The sequence below is a fragment of the Aureococcus anophagefferens genome (genome assembly GCF_000186865.1).
Source record: "Aureococcus anophagefferens unplaced genomic scaffold AURANscaffold_11, whole genome shotgun sequence".
NCBI classification, from domain to species: domain Eukaryota; class Pelagophyceae; order Pelagomonadales; family Pelagomonadaceae; genus Aureococcus; species Aureococcus anophagefferens.
The window spans coordinates 453,996-469,265 of NW_008705571.1; the positions used below are offsets into that span (position 1 = coordinate 453,996).

The 15,270-nt window shown below is 71.6% G+C and overlaps 6 protein-coding genes across 6 annotated transcripts; 4 read left to right on the top strand and 2 right to left on the bottom strand.

Moving 5' to 3' along the window:
- Nucleotides 1-104: 104 nt before the first annotated feature.
- On the bottom strand, nt 105-527 carry AURANDRAFT_15731 (hypothetical protein; the record flags this gene model as incomplete). Its single annotated transcript, XM_009039507.1, has 2 exons — nt 105-245; nt 372-527. Coding segments are annotated over 2 exons (297 nt in total), but the record flags the coding sequence as incomplete, so codon positions are not given.
- Nucleotides 528-1,434: 907 nt separating this feature from the next.
- AURANDRAFT_59068 (hypothetical protein) lies at nt 1,435-3,076 on the bottom strand (the record flags this gene model as incomplete). Its single annotated transcript, XM_009039506.1, has 3 exons — nt 1,435-2,169; nt 2,239-2,904; nt 2,996-3,076. 3 exons carry the CDS (start codon nt 3,074-3,076, stop codon nt 1,435-1,437), a joined length of 1,482 nt encoding a protein of 493 aa, XP_009037754.1.
- Nucleotides 3,077-3,700: 624 nt separating this feature from the next.
- Nucleotides 3,701-3,856, top strand: AURANDRAFT_27439 (hypothetical protein; the record flags this gene model as incomplete). Its single annotated transcript, XM_009039314.1, has 1 exon — nt 3,701-3,856. The coding sequence occupies one exon, from the start codon at nt 3,701-3,703 to the stop codon at nt 3,854-3,856; it is 156 nt and encodes a 51-aa protein (XP_009037562.1).
- A 376-nt stretch (nt 3,857-4,232) lies between these two features.
- AURANDRAFT_6016 (hypothetical protein) lies at nt 4,233-4,781 on the top strand (the record flags this gene model as incomplete). Its single annotated transcript, XM_009039260.1, has 1 exon — nt 4,233-4,781. A coding segment is annotated over one exon (549 nt), but the record flags the coding sequence as incomplete, so codon positions are not given.
- A 498-nt stretch (nt 4,782-5,279) lies between these two features.
- LHC41 (hypothetical protein) lies at nt 5,280-5,888 on the top strand (the record flags this gene model as incomplete). Its single annotated transcript, XM_009039315.1, has 1 exon — nt 5,280-5,888. The coding sequence occupies one exon, from the start codon at nt 5,280-5,282 to the stop codon at nt 5,886-5,888; it is 609 nt and encodes a 202-aa protein (XP_009037563.1).
- A 1,775-nt stretch (nt 5,889-7,663) lies between these two features.
- AURANDRAFT_71757 (hypothetical protein) lies at nt 7,664-13,957 on the top strand (the record flags this gene model as incomplete). Its single annotated transcript, XM_009039316.1, has 6 exons — nt 7,664-8,332; nt 8,442-8,832; nt 9,510-9,899; nt 9,947-10,214; nt 10,291-10,806; nt 11,005-13,957. The coding sequence occupies 6 exons, from the start codon at nt 7,664-7,666 to the stop codon at nt 13,955-13,957; spliced, it is 5,187 nt and encodes a 1,728-aa protein (XP_009037564.1).
- Nucleotides 13,958-15,270: the final 1,313 nt, after the last annotated feature.

The following is a 15,270-nucleotide window of genomic DNA, read 5'->3' on the forward strand; positions in this document are numbered from 1 at the left end:
CGAGGCGAGTCAGGCGCCACGTCCGGATCCAGGGCCAGCGTGAACGCCGAATTGCCTTCCTTCCTCCCAAATCCGAAATACTCATGTTCCGGAAGCGTTGTTAAGAGGTTCACGTTGGCTCCGGCACGGATAAGGCACTCCACATCCAGTTTGGCGCCAGATTCTGCCGCATGATGAAGAGCTGACAGGCCATCATCGCTCTTTCGGTCGATGCGTGCCCCGCACTTCAACAGATGTCCTATGCACTCCGCAGAACCACGGCCGCGAGCACCGGCAGCGAGACAGAGGGGTGGGTACCAGTCCTCACCGAACGCCCGAATCCCCTCCCCCATGTAGTTCGCGTCGGCACCCGCCTCCAGCAAAAGACGAACGCATTCCGCGTGTCCGTTTCCACTCGCATACTGCAGAGCTGTCCAGCCGCACTCATTCTCGAAATCAGCGGAAGCACCCACTGCGAGGAGCGCCTTCACCATGGGTACGTCCCCAGTCTCGGCGGCCACGTGAAGCAGCGACTTCGAGAGTTGGTCGTCATTGGGCCAGTCACCGTCTTCATCTTCGTTTTCGTCAAGGCTGCGAATGCTGCTAAGTTCAGACTGAAAACGCTCGATGATTCTCCGCACGGCGCCGCTGCTGATCAAGGTGTCCTCGCTCGTAGATTCCATTCCGCGCGCGCAGCAGCTAGGGACTGAGCGGCAGCGAGGCAGCCCGTCGGCGCGTCAACAAAGCGTCAATCTGCCAAAGTTGCCTTCAATCCTCGGGCGAGGTCGCCTGTGGCGGATCCTCCTGCTGCACGCGAAGGGAAGGCGCCCGCCGCGCAACGATGCTCGCCGCGCGGAGAACGCACGCATTGCTGCGCTGCGCGCGCCATCTCTCCGCCGCGCCGAGACCGAATCCGGACGCGACGGCCGCGTTCCGGCGGCTCATGCGCGCCCGCGCGGCCCTGTTCCGCGACGACGCCTACGCGCTGCGCGAGTCGCGCCTGAAGCTGCGCGAGGAGTTCGGCGCCCAGGCGGACGTGTCGGACGCGGCCCAGGTCGCCGAGCTCCTGCGCGGCGCCGACGAGGTCGAGGAGCTGCTCCGCGAGAACGTCGTCCAGGGCCGGCTCAACGAGCGCGACAACTACGCGTTCAAGGTCAAGGGCGCGAACGAGGACGACGTGCCCGACCACGTCGCGGAGCCCGTCTCGGAGCTCGAGATCGGCCTCGCCGCGGCTGAGCAGGGCAAGGCGCGGTAGGGCCGCGTAACTCGTTTCGCGACGGTCGACGGGGCGCGGGGGCAGCCATGCTGCCACGCGACCTGAACGCGAGGTCGTCCGGAGCGAATGTCGAGGGCAGGACGCCGTAGGTCGACAGTCCGAGGGGCGCGGCGCGAAGCGCGCCGCGGCATCGCGAAAGACGCGAGATACTTAGGCGTCCGGGGGGTAGGCGCGGTCGACTAGTCCTTGGACTTCTTCTTCTTCTTCTTCTCCTTCTTCTCCTCGCCGCCCTCGCTCTTCTCCTTCTTCTTCTTCTTCTTGGGCTTCTCGAGGAGCGCGACGCCGTCGTCCTCGTCCGCGTCGCTCTTGCTCCGCTTCTTCTTCTTCTTCTTCTCGACGGCGGGCTCCTCGTCCATGGCGTCGCCGGCCTCGGCCTTGAGCTCCTTGGCGATGGCCGTCATGACGTCCAGGTTGCGGCGGGGCGTCGCGCCGGTGTCGAAGAACGCGAGGCGCTCCTCGACCTGCGCGCGCATCTGCTCGCCGTACTTCGTCGTCAGCTCGTCGGCGAAGGCGTCGATGCGGCTCGCGATGGCGCACTTGTTCGCGAGGTAGCGGCTGATGCGGCCCTTGTTCTTCTTCGCCGCGCGGCCGATGAACGTCGAGTGGTAGATGAGGCCGTACTTGGGCGTGTTGCCCTTCTTCTTGAGGGCGCGGAAGAGGGCCTTCTCCGCGCCGAGGATCTGCACCGTCGACGCCGGGCACTTGGCGAGGCTCGAGAGGCTGCCGGCCTTGGAGATGAGGCGCGCGCCGACGGACTCGCCGACGAGCGTCGACAGGTTCGGCGCGACCGCGGCCATCTTCTCGCCGAGGTAGAGGCCGAGCTGGGCGCGGTAGGTCGCCAGCGCGACCATGCGGGCCGTGAAGTGCATGATGTTGGCCATGTCGCCCGCGGAGCACTCCATGCCCATGGAGATCTTCGCCGCCCCGACGACGGACGCCGCGAGCGCCGCGCCGTCGTCGCCGTCGTCGTCGCGGCTCGCCACGGCCGCCGCGAGCTCGTCGACCTTCGCCGAGGACTCCTCGCAGGCCGCGAGGAACGACGCGCGGTCGCCGACGCACGCCGCCGCGCGCGCGAACGCGTAGTTCTCGCGCACCAGATCCCGGAGCTCGGGGAAGTGCCAGGAGTACCACTCGCGCACGCGCATGGAGAAGGTGTTGATGTCCTTGTCGAGCGTGTCCAGCAGGCCGATGGACTGGATGATCATGTTGTCCGCGCGCGCGGGGTTGAACTTGACCTTGCACCGCGAGAACGCGTGGCCGAGGCCGAGCTGCGACTGCTCGAGCGTGCCGCCGCCGAGCTCGGGCACGAAGGACGCCATGTGCTGCTTCGCGCCGCGGATGAGCTCGCGCACGACGTCGTCGCTCCGGCACTCGCAGCCCGTCGCCTCGGCGATCGCCTTGCCGAGGTCCGGCTCGACGACGCCGAGCTTGAAGGACGCCTTCTTCTTCTTCTTCGCGCTGATCGCGGGCAGGTACTGCTCGAGGAAGTCGCGCAGCCGGTCGGGCACGCTGTGCTCCGCGACGGCGTTGATGTTCTCGAGCGCCATCTCCGCCGACGAGAACGCCTGGAACGCCTTGAGCTTGACTATCCGCGAGAACGCGGACGGGTCGGCCATGGCCTTCTGCAGCTCCGGCGACAGCGACGCGACCTAGGATGTGGGAGCTCGGGGGGAGGGCGCCCCCGGGCGCGCGCGCGGGCCGCGGCGGCGCGCGGGGCAGGAATAAGAAAGGGAGGCGCACCTCGTCGAGCTCGACGACATCGAAGAGCGCGTAGCCCGAGGCCGTCTCGTGGAGCACGTAGAGCGTCTCGCCCTTGGACATCTTTCAAAGCACCGCGGCGCCCCGGGTCTCGGACGCGCCGCTGCAGATTGCTGATCGAGACGCTCTCCACCTCGCAATCCCCGCTCGCCCAGAAGAGAGAGAGAGAGAGAGACCTCAACCACGACCTTGCCCTTTTGCTTGCCGATACAAACTCACGCAACGCAGTTAGACGCTTTGGGGCTGCCGACTACCGCGTGCGGCCGCCACGCTCGCCGTGCTCCGCCGCCGCCCTCGCCCGCGCGCGTGAGAAGAGCCGGACCACCGTCAGCATGGCGGCGGCCCAGGCCATCGATTTCAAGGACCTGCCCGATGCGGAGTACAGGAAGATCATCGGTGCGTGCGCCGCTCGCCGCCCCGCGCGGCCGCGCGCGCGCCGCGGCCGGGGCGTCCATGGTCGCGGCGTCCAACGCGTCTCGCGCGCCGCGCAGCGAAACCCATCGTGCACGCCTGCGACATGGTCCCGTCGGAGATGTCCAACGAGGCGACGGAGATCATCACCATGGCCGTCGACAAGTACGTCACGAACGGTGCGACCCGCGACGCCCTGACGGCGCGGCCGCGTCTCTTGGGGTGTGCTTTGCGTGCCGGTGCGTTGAGTTCTGATTCGTAGGAAACTACGAGGCCATGTCGAAGATGATCAAGGAGGCGATGGACAAGAAGTACGGCCCCCAGTGGCACTGCGCCATCGGCGAGGGCTTCGGCTTCGACATCACCTACCAGCAGCCAAACATGATCTACGTCTACTACGGCAAGATCGGCATCCTCCTGTACAAGTGCTAGGCGCGCGCGCGCGCGCGGGCGGTAACGCGCGTCGTCTTTCTCGGACTCCGGGAGAGGTGTGTGTGTGCTGTTCTACGAGGGCGGCGAGGGTGCGCGCACGCGTCCTCGCGAGTCGGCGCCTGTGCACATCTGGAGCTCCTCCGGACGCAGGCCGACGCCGAAGCCGGCTTCCAAGCCGAGGCGACGACGCTGCCACAGTCCTCGGTTGTGTCACGAGGCTTTGCCGCGGCGCAGCGCGTCCGCGGCCGGCGCCGCTCGCCTAGCACCCCCTTTGCGTCCCGCTCTCGCGTCGCAGCCGCATTCGTCGGAGTTCTCGCGCGCGCGTCGGGCGCCGCCGGAGCGGCGGGCTGCGTCCATGGCGGCCCTCGAGCCGCTCCCGCCGCTCCAGTTCCGGAGCATGCGCGTCGAGGACCTGGAGCCCATCAAGGCGCTGCACGAGGAGTGGTTCCCCGTGCGCTACAGCGCGGCGTTCTACGACGCCGCGGTCCGCGAGCGCATGGTCGGCACGCGCGAGCCGCTGCACACGATCGTCGCCGAGGACGCGCGGACCCTCGAGATCGTGGGCCTCGTCACGGCGCAGCTCACGGACGCGGCGACCTGCGGCGACGAGCTCTTCGAGCCCGCGCGCGACTTCCGGGCCGAGGAGTGCTCGCGGGTCATGTACGTGCTCACGCTCGGGAGCGCGACGCGGTACCGGCGGCGGGGCATCGCCAAGGAGCTCCTGCGGCGCTGCGTGCTGCGCGCCGAGGCGGAGGCGGGCTGCGGCGCGGTCTACCTCCACGTCATCACCTACAACGACGCCGCGATCGAGTTCTACGAGCGCAACGACTTCTCGCGGCTGCGGGAGATCGCGGACTACTACCGCATCGACGGCGCCTCCCACGCCTGCTACGTCTACGCGCTCTTCCTGAGCCGCGCGCGCGCCGGCGACGTCCGCCTCGACGACGACGACGGCCGCGGCGACGTCGCCTCCTACCTCGCGAGCGCGCTCGCGCGCGCCGCGCTCCTCGTGCCCGCGGCCTGGCGCACCTGCATCCGCCCGCGGCGAGGGGGCGGCGCGGGGCGAGCGTAGCGCAGTTTTGATGGTTTCTCTTTTGGGGGGTTTGGTGGGGTGCAGGAGGAGTGCGTCGTTTGGCGCGGCGACCCCCGGCGAGGTTCGGCCAGCGGCTGAAGTCGTGCCTCGATCTTGTCCTTGCTCGCCTGTAATGTGGACCGCGTCCCCGTGATTTCCACGCCGCGCGCGCGACACCCGGGGCGGGGTTCGACCGGAAGGCAGCACGGGAACGTGCGATGCGGGTCTCGCTTTGTGGCGTGGCTTTTTGGCGCTCCCGCGCGCTGCCGTCGCTGAGAGAGAGCTCCTCTGGACTGCTTCCACGCGCGACGCCGTGCCAAAGACGACCGCCTCGTCCCATAGGTTTTAAAAATGTCTCGCGCTATCCTCCTGTCGCTCCTCCTCGCCCCCGCCGCGGGCTTCGGCTTCGGCGGCGCGAAGAAGGCCGGCTCCAAGCCGGCCGGCTCTTTCGACGCGTCCCAGGCGCTCGGCGCGCAGGCGCCCGCGGGCTACTGGGACCCCATCGGCATCGCCGACGGCATCTCCGAGGAGCAGTTCAACCGGTACCGCGAGGTCGAGCAGAAGCACGGCCGCATCGCGATGATCGCCGTCGTCGGCTACTGCGTGCCCGGCTACATCGGCACGTTCGGCGACGTCAAGCTCGGCGGCGACGTCAAGTTCTCCGACGTGCCCAACGGCGTCCAGGCCCTCTTCAAGATCCCCCCGCTCGGCCTCCTCCAGATCCTCCTCCTCATCGGCATCCTCGAGACGCAGTTCCCGAACGTCCAGGGCGACTACGGCACGGGCTACTTCGGCCAGTCCCTCGAGGAGCCCGTCAAGAGCAAGAAGCTCGCCATCGAGCTCTCCAACGGCCGCCTCGCCATGCTCGCCATCATGGGCCTCCTCGCCCAGGACGTCGTCTCCCAGGGCGCGCCCTTCGACGGCCCCCAGTTCGAGACCGGCACGTTCACCTCGCTCTAGGCGCGCCGCCCCCCCCCCGCGCCGCGGACGCACGCGGCGTCCCCCCCGGCCTCCGCGAGACTAAAGGGAGTCCAAAATAGCCGCCTAGAACGCGCCGTCCGCGTTCGGGTCCTCCGCCGCGGCCCGCGCCGCCTCCTCGCGCGCGTCGGCCTCGGCCCACGCCTGCTGCTCGCGCTTCTGCCGTCGCGACTCCTCGTCCGTGATGATCATCTCCGCGAACTGGAAGAGCTCGTTCTCCGTCGCGAGCTCGACGCCCTCCTTGAGCGCGGCGAGCCACTCCTGCTGGTCGCGCTTGGACGCGGCGCGGAAGTAGAAGGCCTGGCTCGCCGTGGAGATCTCGAAGCCGTGGGGCATCTCGCGCCGGTTCGGCACCTCCTTGACGACGTTCGACGCGAGCGCGATCGACGCGGCGCGCGACCGCTCGTGCGCGGCGGCGTCGTGCGCGAGGCCCCAGGCGACCTCCGGCGCGAGGTCCGCCAGGTCGCCGCGCTCGCCGTCGTCGCCCGAGTCGTCGGCGGCGGCCGGAGGCCGGAAGCCGGGCCCCAGGTGCGACGGCTCGCGCCAGTACCAGACCTTGTCGTTGCAGAGCACGACCGTGCGCCGCCGCCAGAGGTTCGGGTCGCGCTCCGAGCGCTTCAGGAGGCTCCCCCGCTTCGCGGCGCGCTGGAAGAGCCACGCGCGGTCGACGACGTCCTTCGCCAGCGGCGGCCGCTCGTCGTCGCTCGTGTCCGAGCCCGACGCGTCGTCGCCCGGCGGCAGCTCGAGGTCCAGCGGGCTCGCCGCCGTGTCGTGGAGGTAGAAGCGCGCCTCGTCGTGGGCCTCGCGCGGCGCCGCGTACTCGGGCGCGACGCGCGGCTCGCGCCGCCGCTGCGCGGCCGCGCTCGCGAGCGCGCGCCGCCGCACGGGCAGGAGCGGCTCGTCGCCGCGGAGCGTCCGCACGCGCCAGATGACCTTCTCCGCCATGGCGCCGCGGCCCGCGGTCGACGCGCTCCGCGCGCCGCGCGCGCCGCCGTCGTCGCCGCCGCCCGCGGTCGCGGGCCGCCGCCGCACGGGGTAGACGGCGACGAGCTGCCGGCTCCGCCGCTCCGCCGCGTCGAGCCGCAGCTTCGACGCCACGAGGTTCACCGTCTCGGAGGCCGTCGTGCCCTCGCGCACGCGGATGCCGGCGTACTCCACGGCGAAGCCCAGGGTCCGCACGCGCACGAACGCGCCGTCGGCGCTGGCCGGCGGCCGGAGCGGCTGCATGGCGCGGCCGCCCTGAATTTTGGTGCTCTGTGCGACGGGCGTCTACTCGCCCGAGCTCTTCGAGCGCCGCGCGGGCTCGCGTTGCGCCGGAAGGTGGTCGCGCGCTCACACCGCGTCGCCGCGTCGCGGCATTGGCCACAGTCGTCTATCCCTCAAGCGAGTGCTCAACTTTGCATGTTTACCCCATCATACGCGTCCGGAGACGTCCCAAAACGCGCGGGATCGCGTAGAGATTGACTGCGTTCGTCGAGTTGGCGTTCCGCAGAGACTGCGCTGGATTCCTACATCGAAGCCGACCTGCTTCGAGGCTGGATCATCTCGAAACAGGCTGCACCCCGTTGGTTTTTTGCGCTTTTCACGCCGTATGACGCGGCTGCAAACGTCCAGAGCACCGGCGCTAGCGACCTTTCGAGGTCGCAGACCGACGAACGAGAAAGTCTCTTTGCGCACTTGCATTTGTCAATCGTCGATCTTGAACAAGAAAAAGAGAGGACAGAGGACCCGATGTGACCAAACAACTCGAGCTAGCGATGCGTCGCGTCTCGAGCAAAGGCAAGGGCCTGCCGACGCACTCGCAAAAGGTCCGCGCGTCGCGCGCGTCGCGCAGCACGTCGACGAAGCTCCTCGTCGCGTGCTGGTGCCTCGCTTTGCTCGTCCTCGTCGGCGTGTCCTTCATGAGCCCGCTCTACAACAAGGAGACCCGCGTGAAATCGCCGCCGGCCGCGCTGCGCCAGTCCGTCGGCCGCCCCCTAAACGCGTTCGACGGCTGCGCGTGGCGACGGCCCGGCGCCGTGCTCGTGCTGCGCGTGCCCAAGGCCGCGAGCACGGCGCTGACGAACGCCATGCGCGAATTCCGCGGCCGCTACAAGTTCGTCGACGTCGCCGAGTGGCCCGGCGCCGTCGGCCTGACGGCCGCGCCGCGGCCGCCGAGCGCGCTCGCGCCGGCCGTGGAGGCGAGGATGCAGGAGAGCAAGATCCACCGGTTCGCGACGGGCGCGGCGGCGCGCGACGGCGACATCGTGCTCGCGGGCCACACGTTCCTGCCCGTGCCGGCGACGGGCGCGCCGACGTACGCCGTCGTCGCGATCGTCCGCGAGCCGGAGCAGCGCCTCGCGTCCGGCTACCACTACGTGCGGTCCAAGGAGGTGCTGCCGCCCGGCGTGTCGGCCGCGGATCCGCGGACCGTCGGCGCCTGCGCCGTCAACGCGACGTGCGCGCGGATCAACGAGCTCGCGCGCCTCGCGAGCGCGGCTTCCGCGTCGACGCATCGGAATTGGTGCACGAGCGATTCACACGTTAGGTATCCAGACGCGCTACCTGTGCGGCTACTCGACGACCCTCTGCGAGGGGCCCGGCGCCGTCTACCGGGCCATCGCGAACGTCAACGAGACCGTGCTCCTCACGATCCCCGCGGAGCGCATCGACGACGGCGGCTACCGCGCGCTCGCGCGGCTCCTGCCGGGCTACTTCTCCGGCATCGAACGGGCGGCGGCGGCCGTCGAGGCGAGGTACGGCGGCGTCTACGACTCTCGCGGCGCGCGCCGGTCGCCCCGAGACCCGGAGGTGCCGTGGGTCGTCGCCGACTCCGCCGACGAGATCGACGCGCTCGCGGAGCTCTGCGGCGACGACCAGCGCGTCTACGACTTCGCGGCCCGCCTCTTCGACGGGCGGCTGCGGGCCTGCGACGCGCGCTACGCTCGTTAAGGGTCCAGGATGATGCCGTCGAAGCCGACGACGTGCCCGAGGTCCTCGGGGCTCGCGTGCCGGACGCGGTACTCGAGCTCCGCGAGGAAGTCGGCCTCGCGCGCGTCGTGCTCGCCGGCCTCGAGCTCGTTCAGCGTCGCGTCGAACCAGTTCCGCGACCGCACGTAGGCGTCGAAGTCGCAGTCCGGCCCGCAGTCGCGGAGGAACCGCGGCGCGTTCCGCCGGCCGGTCGTGCCCTCGAGCGCGACCCGCAGGTCCGCGACGTCGAGCACGCCGTCGTCGTCGACGTCGAGCAGCTGAAAATCGTGGAGGAGGCTTTTCAGATCCGAATCGTCGAGCAGGTGGCGTATTCGCTGGGCAAATGGAAGGCGCGGCCATCTCTCGAGCAGCCGCAGCGGGTTCTCCTCGGCCAGCGCCGAGGCTGCCAACAGCGCGGCGGCGGTGATGCTGCACCGCATCGGGCTGCCTCGAGGACCGCCGCTGGGGCCCATGCCTCAAATGAGCTTCAGGCACCTGTGATCCTGAACCGCATCGGGCTGCTCGGGCCCATGCCTCGCTTCAACACCTCTGCTCTGTGCCGGCACTTCGGACCCCGATCGAGCGGCGGCATGGCCTCGAGCTAGACCCAAAGCACCGCCCTCTGCGACGCCAACTGCTTCCCAACGCGTACAGCGACCGCCAGCGGTCAGCCCAAGATGGCCTCGACGCCCCTCTTCGCTTTTGAAATCAGCGCGCAGCACATCCGTACGTTCAGCGCCGCCGTCACCGCCCTCAGCGCCGTCGGCAAGGAGATCTGCCTCGGCGTGTCCCGCGCCCGCTCCGGCGACCAGGCGTACCTGACGCTGTCCGCGTACGACGACGCGGCGACGTCCTTCGGGTCCTTCCGCTTCGAGGAGCGCTTCTTCACGCGGGCGCAGACGCGGCGCTCGGGCTACGGCGCCGGCGACTTCGCGTGCAAGATCCTCGCGCGGACGCTCTTCCCCGCGCTGAAGCGGGCGACGGCGCGCTGCCACGCCGGCGGGAACACGGGCACGCGCCGCCGCGTCCGACGCGTCCCGCGCGGTCGCGCGCGCGCGCGTCGCTCGAGCGCCCGGAACCGTCGCTCGCAGGCGGCAAGGCGCGGGCCGGGTCCGGCGTGCTGAAGCTCGTCATCCGCCACGACGAGCCGCGCGACGACGACGACGACGGCGGCGACGGCGACGACGACGAGGACGCGGAGGCGATCACGCGCGCGTTTCCGCGGCTCACGCTCGAGCTCTTCCACGACGACGGCTCGCGGCGCCGCTGGCGCCTCTTCTACGAGGGCGCCGAGGCGCAGACCGTGGCCTTCGACACGGAGGCCGCCGAGGTCGGCGAGATCGTCGCGCAGCCCCCGCAGTGGCGCCGCGGCGCCCCCGTTCCCCCCGCGCTTCCGCTTCCGCCGCGGCCGCGACCCGCGCCCCTTCCCCCGCAGGTTGTCGTCGATCCTCGGCCACGCCGAGGGCCGCGAGATGTCCTTCGCCGTCGCCGTCGGCGAGCTGCGCGTCTCGAGCACGGCCGACGACGCCGAGGCGAACGACGGCGAGCTCGCGACGGAGCTCAAGATCTCGAGCACGGACTTCGAGAGCTACCTGCTCCCGGAGGACCGCGGCGGGGGCGACGACGCGGCGAGCATCGCGTTCCAGATCAAGCAGGCCAAGGCCATGGTCCGGTTCTGCGACTCCGCGGACGTCGGCGAGATCAAGTTCTACTTCTCCGCGCCGGGCCGGCCCGTCGCGCTCCTCGCGCGCGCGGCCAACGGCTGCGACTGCCGCTTCATCATCTCCTCGACGCGCGTCCGGCGCGCCGCGTCGCCGCCCCCGAACGCCTCCCGCGCGCCGTCCAACGCCTCCACGAACCGCTCCCTGCCCGAGGCCGTCCACGGCAAGCGCAAGCACCCCTGCGAGCGGCCCCCGGCGACGCTCTCCCAGACCCAGGACGGGCCCCAGGCGTCCCGCCCGCGGCGCGACAGCTCCGACGCCTTCTAAGATGATCGGGAAGTCTACCCTGAATGCAATGACAGCTGCATCTTCCATGCAATGGCAAACGTCTTCGTGGCAGCCCCAAAAGCTCTCAGACGGCGCGCAACCGAGCATTCGAACCCCGCGCGTCGTCGCGAAGGCTTGTGCATGATGGGTGCCGGAGGCAGCGCGGCGCACCAGCGGGCCGACGGGCCGCCGCCGCCCGGCACGGACCCCGTCTTCGACAAGATGGTCGAGGACGAGCTCGCGCGGCGCAAGGACCAGGGCGGTGCGGCCAAGCCCGGCGCGAGCGCGCCGCCGGTGCCGGGCGAGGACCCGGTCTTCGACGCCATGGTCAAGCAGGAGATGGAGCGCCAGAAGTACGAGGTCGACGCCTTCGCGGGCGCGCTCGGCGCGCGCGACGGCCGCGGGCCCGCGCGCGCCGAGCCGAGCCTGTCGCCGCGCGCCGCGCGGCCCCGCGAGGGCGGCGCGGGCGCCATGGCGCGCCTCGAGCGCGACATGCGCGCCGAGCGCGACGCCTACGGGGGCCAAGGCTACGGCCGCGCGCCCGAGCCCGCGCGCGCCGCGCCCTCCTACGGCGCCGCGGCCGCCCCCTACGGCGTCGACGGCGGCCAGCCCTCGGGCGACCCGCGGCGCGACAAGCAGCGCCAGTACGCCGCGGCCGACGACGACTGGCAGCGCGCGCGCCGCGCGCCGCCGCCGCGGGAGCCCCAAAGCGGCTACGGCGCCCCCTACGCGGCGCGCGCGCCGCCCGGGCCCGCGCCGGCGGCGGCGCCGGCCCACGGCCCGCCGCCCTGGGCCCACGGCGACGTCGGCCGCGACCCCTACGAGCCCGCGCCCCTCGGCCGCGGCATGGCGACGATCCAGGGCGCGAACCCGCCTAGACAGCTCGGCGGCCGCAAGGACGCGCAGGCCGCCTACGCGGCCGAGCTCGAGGCCCAGATGCGCGAGAAGGCGGACCGGGACCGCTTCCACCGCAACCGCGACATGGCCGCGAGCCGCGAGCGGCTCCGGGGCTACCCGCCGAGCCCGACGCGCGACGACGGCGGAGCCTACGGCGGCGGAGCCCACGGCGGCGCGCCGCAGCAGCCGGGAGCCTACGGCGGCGGCGCGCCGCAGGGAGCCTACGGCGGCGGCGCGCCGCAGGGAGCCTACGGCGGCGCGGCGCCGCAGGGAGCCTACGGCGGCGAGCCGCCGCCGCGCGAGGACGCCGCGGCGCGGCACCGCCGGTTCCTCGAGGAGGACGAGCGCACGCGCGCCGCGGAGCGCGCGCGCCGCTTCGCGCCGCAGCGCCTCCGCCAGCAGCAGCAGCAGCAGGAGCAGGAGCCCGCCGCCTACGGCCAGGGCGTCGTCGACGGCCCCTTCGGCCCGCGGCGCCACGGCGGCGGCGGCGACGGCCCGCCGCCGGCCGCGCGCCGCGAGGCCGCGCCGGAGCCGCCGGCGCGCGACGGCGGCGCCTACGGCGCCTATCCCGGCGGCCGCGACGACGAGCCCGCGGCCGACGACCGGGGCCGCCGCGGGTCGAACGCGCGCGAGCGCTTCGTCCGCGACGTCTACGGCGAGTCCAAGGTCGCGAGCGCCTTCGGCGGCGGCGGCGGCGGCGCGGAGCCCGTGGGCGGCGGCATCACGCGCCGCGTGGACCCGGCCGTCGAGGCGAAGCGGAGGAGCCAGGCCCTCGCGCAGCGCGAGGCGCTCGAGGCGCAGATCGCGGCGCGCCGCGAGGCCAAGGAGGCCGAGGCCGCGGAGCGGCGGCGCCAGGAGGCGGCGGACCTCGAGGAGGAGCGGCGGCGCGACGCCGAGGAGAAGGCGAAGAAGGACGAGGAGGACCGCGTCAAGAGGGAGAACGAGCAGAGGCGGCTCGACGACCTCTACGCGGCCCAGGAGGCCGCGGCGAAGAAGCGCCGGAACCAGGACCGCCGCGACGACGACGACGACGACGACGGCCCGCGCGGGCCACCGCGGCGCGGCGGCGGCGCCGCGCGCCGCGCGGACCCCTTCGACGACGCGCCGCTCCCGGCGCAGCAGCAGCCCGGCGGCGCCGCGGCGCCGCGGCGCCCGGCGGCGGCGGCGCGGCAGCCGTCGCCGCCGCAGCAGCGCCAGGCCGCGGCCTTCGCCGCGGACGACTGGCAGCGCGCGGCGCAGCGGCCCCGCGAGCCCGAGGACCGGAGCGGCCGCCGCGGCGCCAAGGCGACGAACCGCTACGACGACGAGCGGGTCCGCGACTCGGAGCTCGACAAGGCCGCCGACGACTTCGAGCGGCGCGTCGCCGCGGAGCTCGAGCGCTTCCAGCTGGACCGCGAGCGCCGCGAGGGCCGCAAGGAGGTCGCGCGGCGCGCGGAGCCGTCCGGCGCGTCGCTCGAGGCGCTCGCCGACAGGTTCGCGCCCGACGCGACCAAGCCCTCGATCTACGACCTCGCCGGCGTCGAGCCGCCGGCGCCGGTCAAGGACCGCGACGTGCGCCCGCCGCCCGAGGACTGGGCGGAGAAGTCGCTCGCGGGCAACTCGTCCTTCGTGCCGCTGCCGGCCGACTACAAGGCGAGCGCGGAGTTCGACGGCCTCAACCCGGCGGCCCGCGAGCCGGAGATGAACCAGGTCGACGAGTACCTGAGCCCCGACGCCATCGCGGACCGCTGGCAGCGCGACCACCCCGTCGTCGCCGACCCCGGCGGCGCGCCGCTGCCGAACCCCATCCGGGCCTCGAGCGACCCGGCCAAGGCCGCGGCGTCGACGGCCAAGTTCACGGGCGCCGCCGAGCAGTCCCTCGTCGGGGAGAGCGTCTTCCACCACTTCCACGACAACGACGGCCTCGCCGCGCTCTCCGGGCCCAACTCGCTCTCGCCGCCGCGCCGCGCGGCCGCGTCCGACGAGCCGCGCCGCGCCGCCGCCGACGAGGCCTCCGACCGGCAGGCGCGCAAGGAGAACATCCTCCGGCCGAAAACGGGCTCGAGGCCCGGCACGAAGGACCGCGCGCGCTGGAGCGACGAGTCGCCCTTCCTGCCCGGCGGGCCGCCGCCGCCGGGGACCGACCCCGTCTTCGACCGCATGGTCGAGGCCGAGCTCGCGAACCGCGTGAACACGCCGCGCGCGGACGGGGACCCGCCCGCCGACTTCTTTAAGTAGCACGCGCTTACTTGCACTTCTTCGCGCACGACGCCTTGCAGGCTTTCTTCGCGGTGAGCATCTTCTTGCCGGCCTTGCCCGTGGCCTTCTTTTTGCACTCCCGCTTCTGCTTCTTGGCCGTCATTTTCGCGAGCTTCTTGCACGTGAGCTTCTTCTTGCCTTTGCGCTTGAGCTTCCACTTTTTGTTGTCTTTGCAGCTCTTGTCCGTCTTCGCCTTTGTCGTCGTCGTCGCGGCGGTCGGCGCGTCGTCGACCGTAAGCGACACGTGGTCGAACGCGACCCTCCCCGCGTCCTCGGACGACAGCGTGATGGTCAGCGGCTGCCCCACGAGCTCCGGCGCGTCGTCAGCTTTGAAGGTCACCGTGACTCGTTTCCATATCGTCGGCCAGCCGTCGACCCACTCGACGCGACGGATGCCGAAATAATCGAGACCCGTCCAACGTTTGCCGTCCTTCGACGCCCGGAAATCGTAGCCCATAAACTCGCGGCCGTCATCCTCCTTCCAGAAGTGCGGGTGTCCCGGCACGCCCTGGAGCCCCTCGCCGCCCAGGAGCATGCTGCACCCGTAGCGGTCCTTGGCGGCGTCGAACTTCGTGCAGGCGAGGCCGTCCTTGTCGACGAAGACGCCCTCGTTCGGCGCCGACGCCGGATTCCGGCACATCCTGATGGTGTAATCCTTGTCGAGGTCGCCATAGGAACCTGCGTGGGCGCGTCTACTCATAGGTTCGTAGGCTCCGGACGAGGCTACGTAGGCGCGTAGGCGCCTACGTAGGCACCTACGGAGCGACACCGGTAGGAACCGAAGGCGTACCAGAAGCCGTCGCGCTTGTACAGCGCCGGCCCTTCGACGTAGCTCGCCTTGGACAGCGCGTCGCCGTCCCAGCCCTCCGGCGTCGCCGCGTCGCCGCCGGTGTCCGCGGAGTCCGCGAACGAGAGGATGGCCGCGGCGCAGGACGGCATGCAGTTGTCGAGCTCGAGCTCGACGTCGGCCGGATCGCCCGGCAAACGCCCCGTCGTCGGGTCCAGCTCCGTCGCGTAGATGGTCCAGCCGCCCCACGACATCCAGAGCCGGTCGTCGTCGCCGTCGTAGAAGAGGTGCGCGTCGAGGGGCGACGGGAAGAACGACGTGAACGCGTTCCGCTTTAGCATCGACGAGTGCTCGAGCACCGGCTTGCCCTCGTCGAAGCCGTACTCCGGGGGCTCGCCGGTGAGCGCGACGGGGATTATCGCCGTCTTGCACGCGCATCCCGCCGGTAGGTCCCGCGTCGCGCAAGTGCCCTCGGCCTCGCAGGCGTCGCACGCGTCGACGCAGT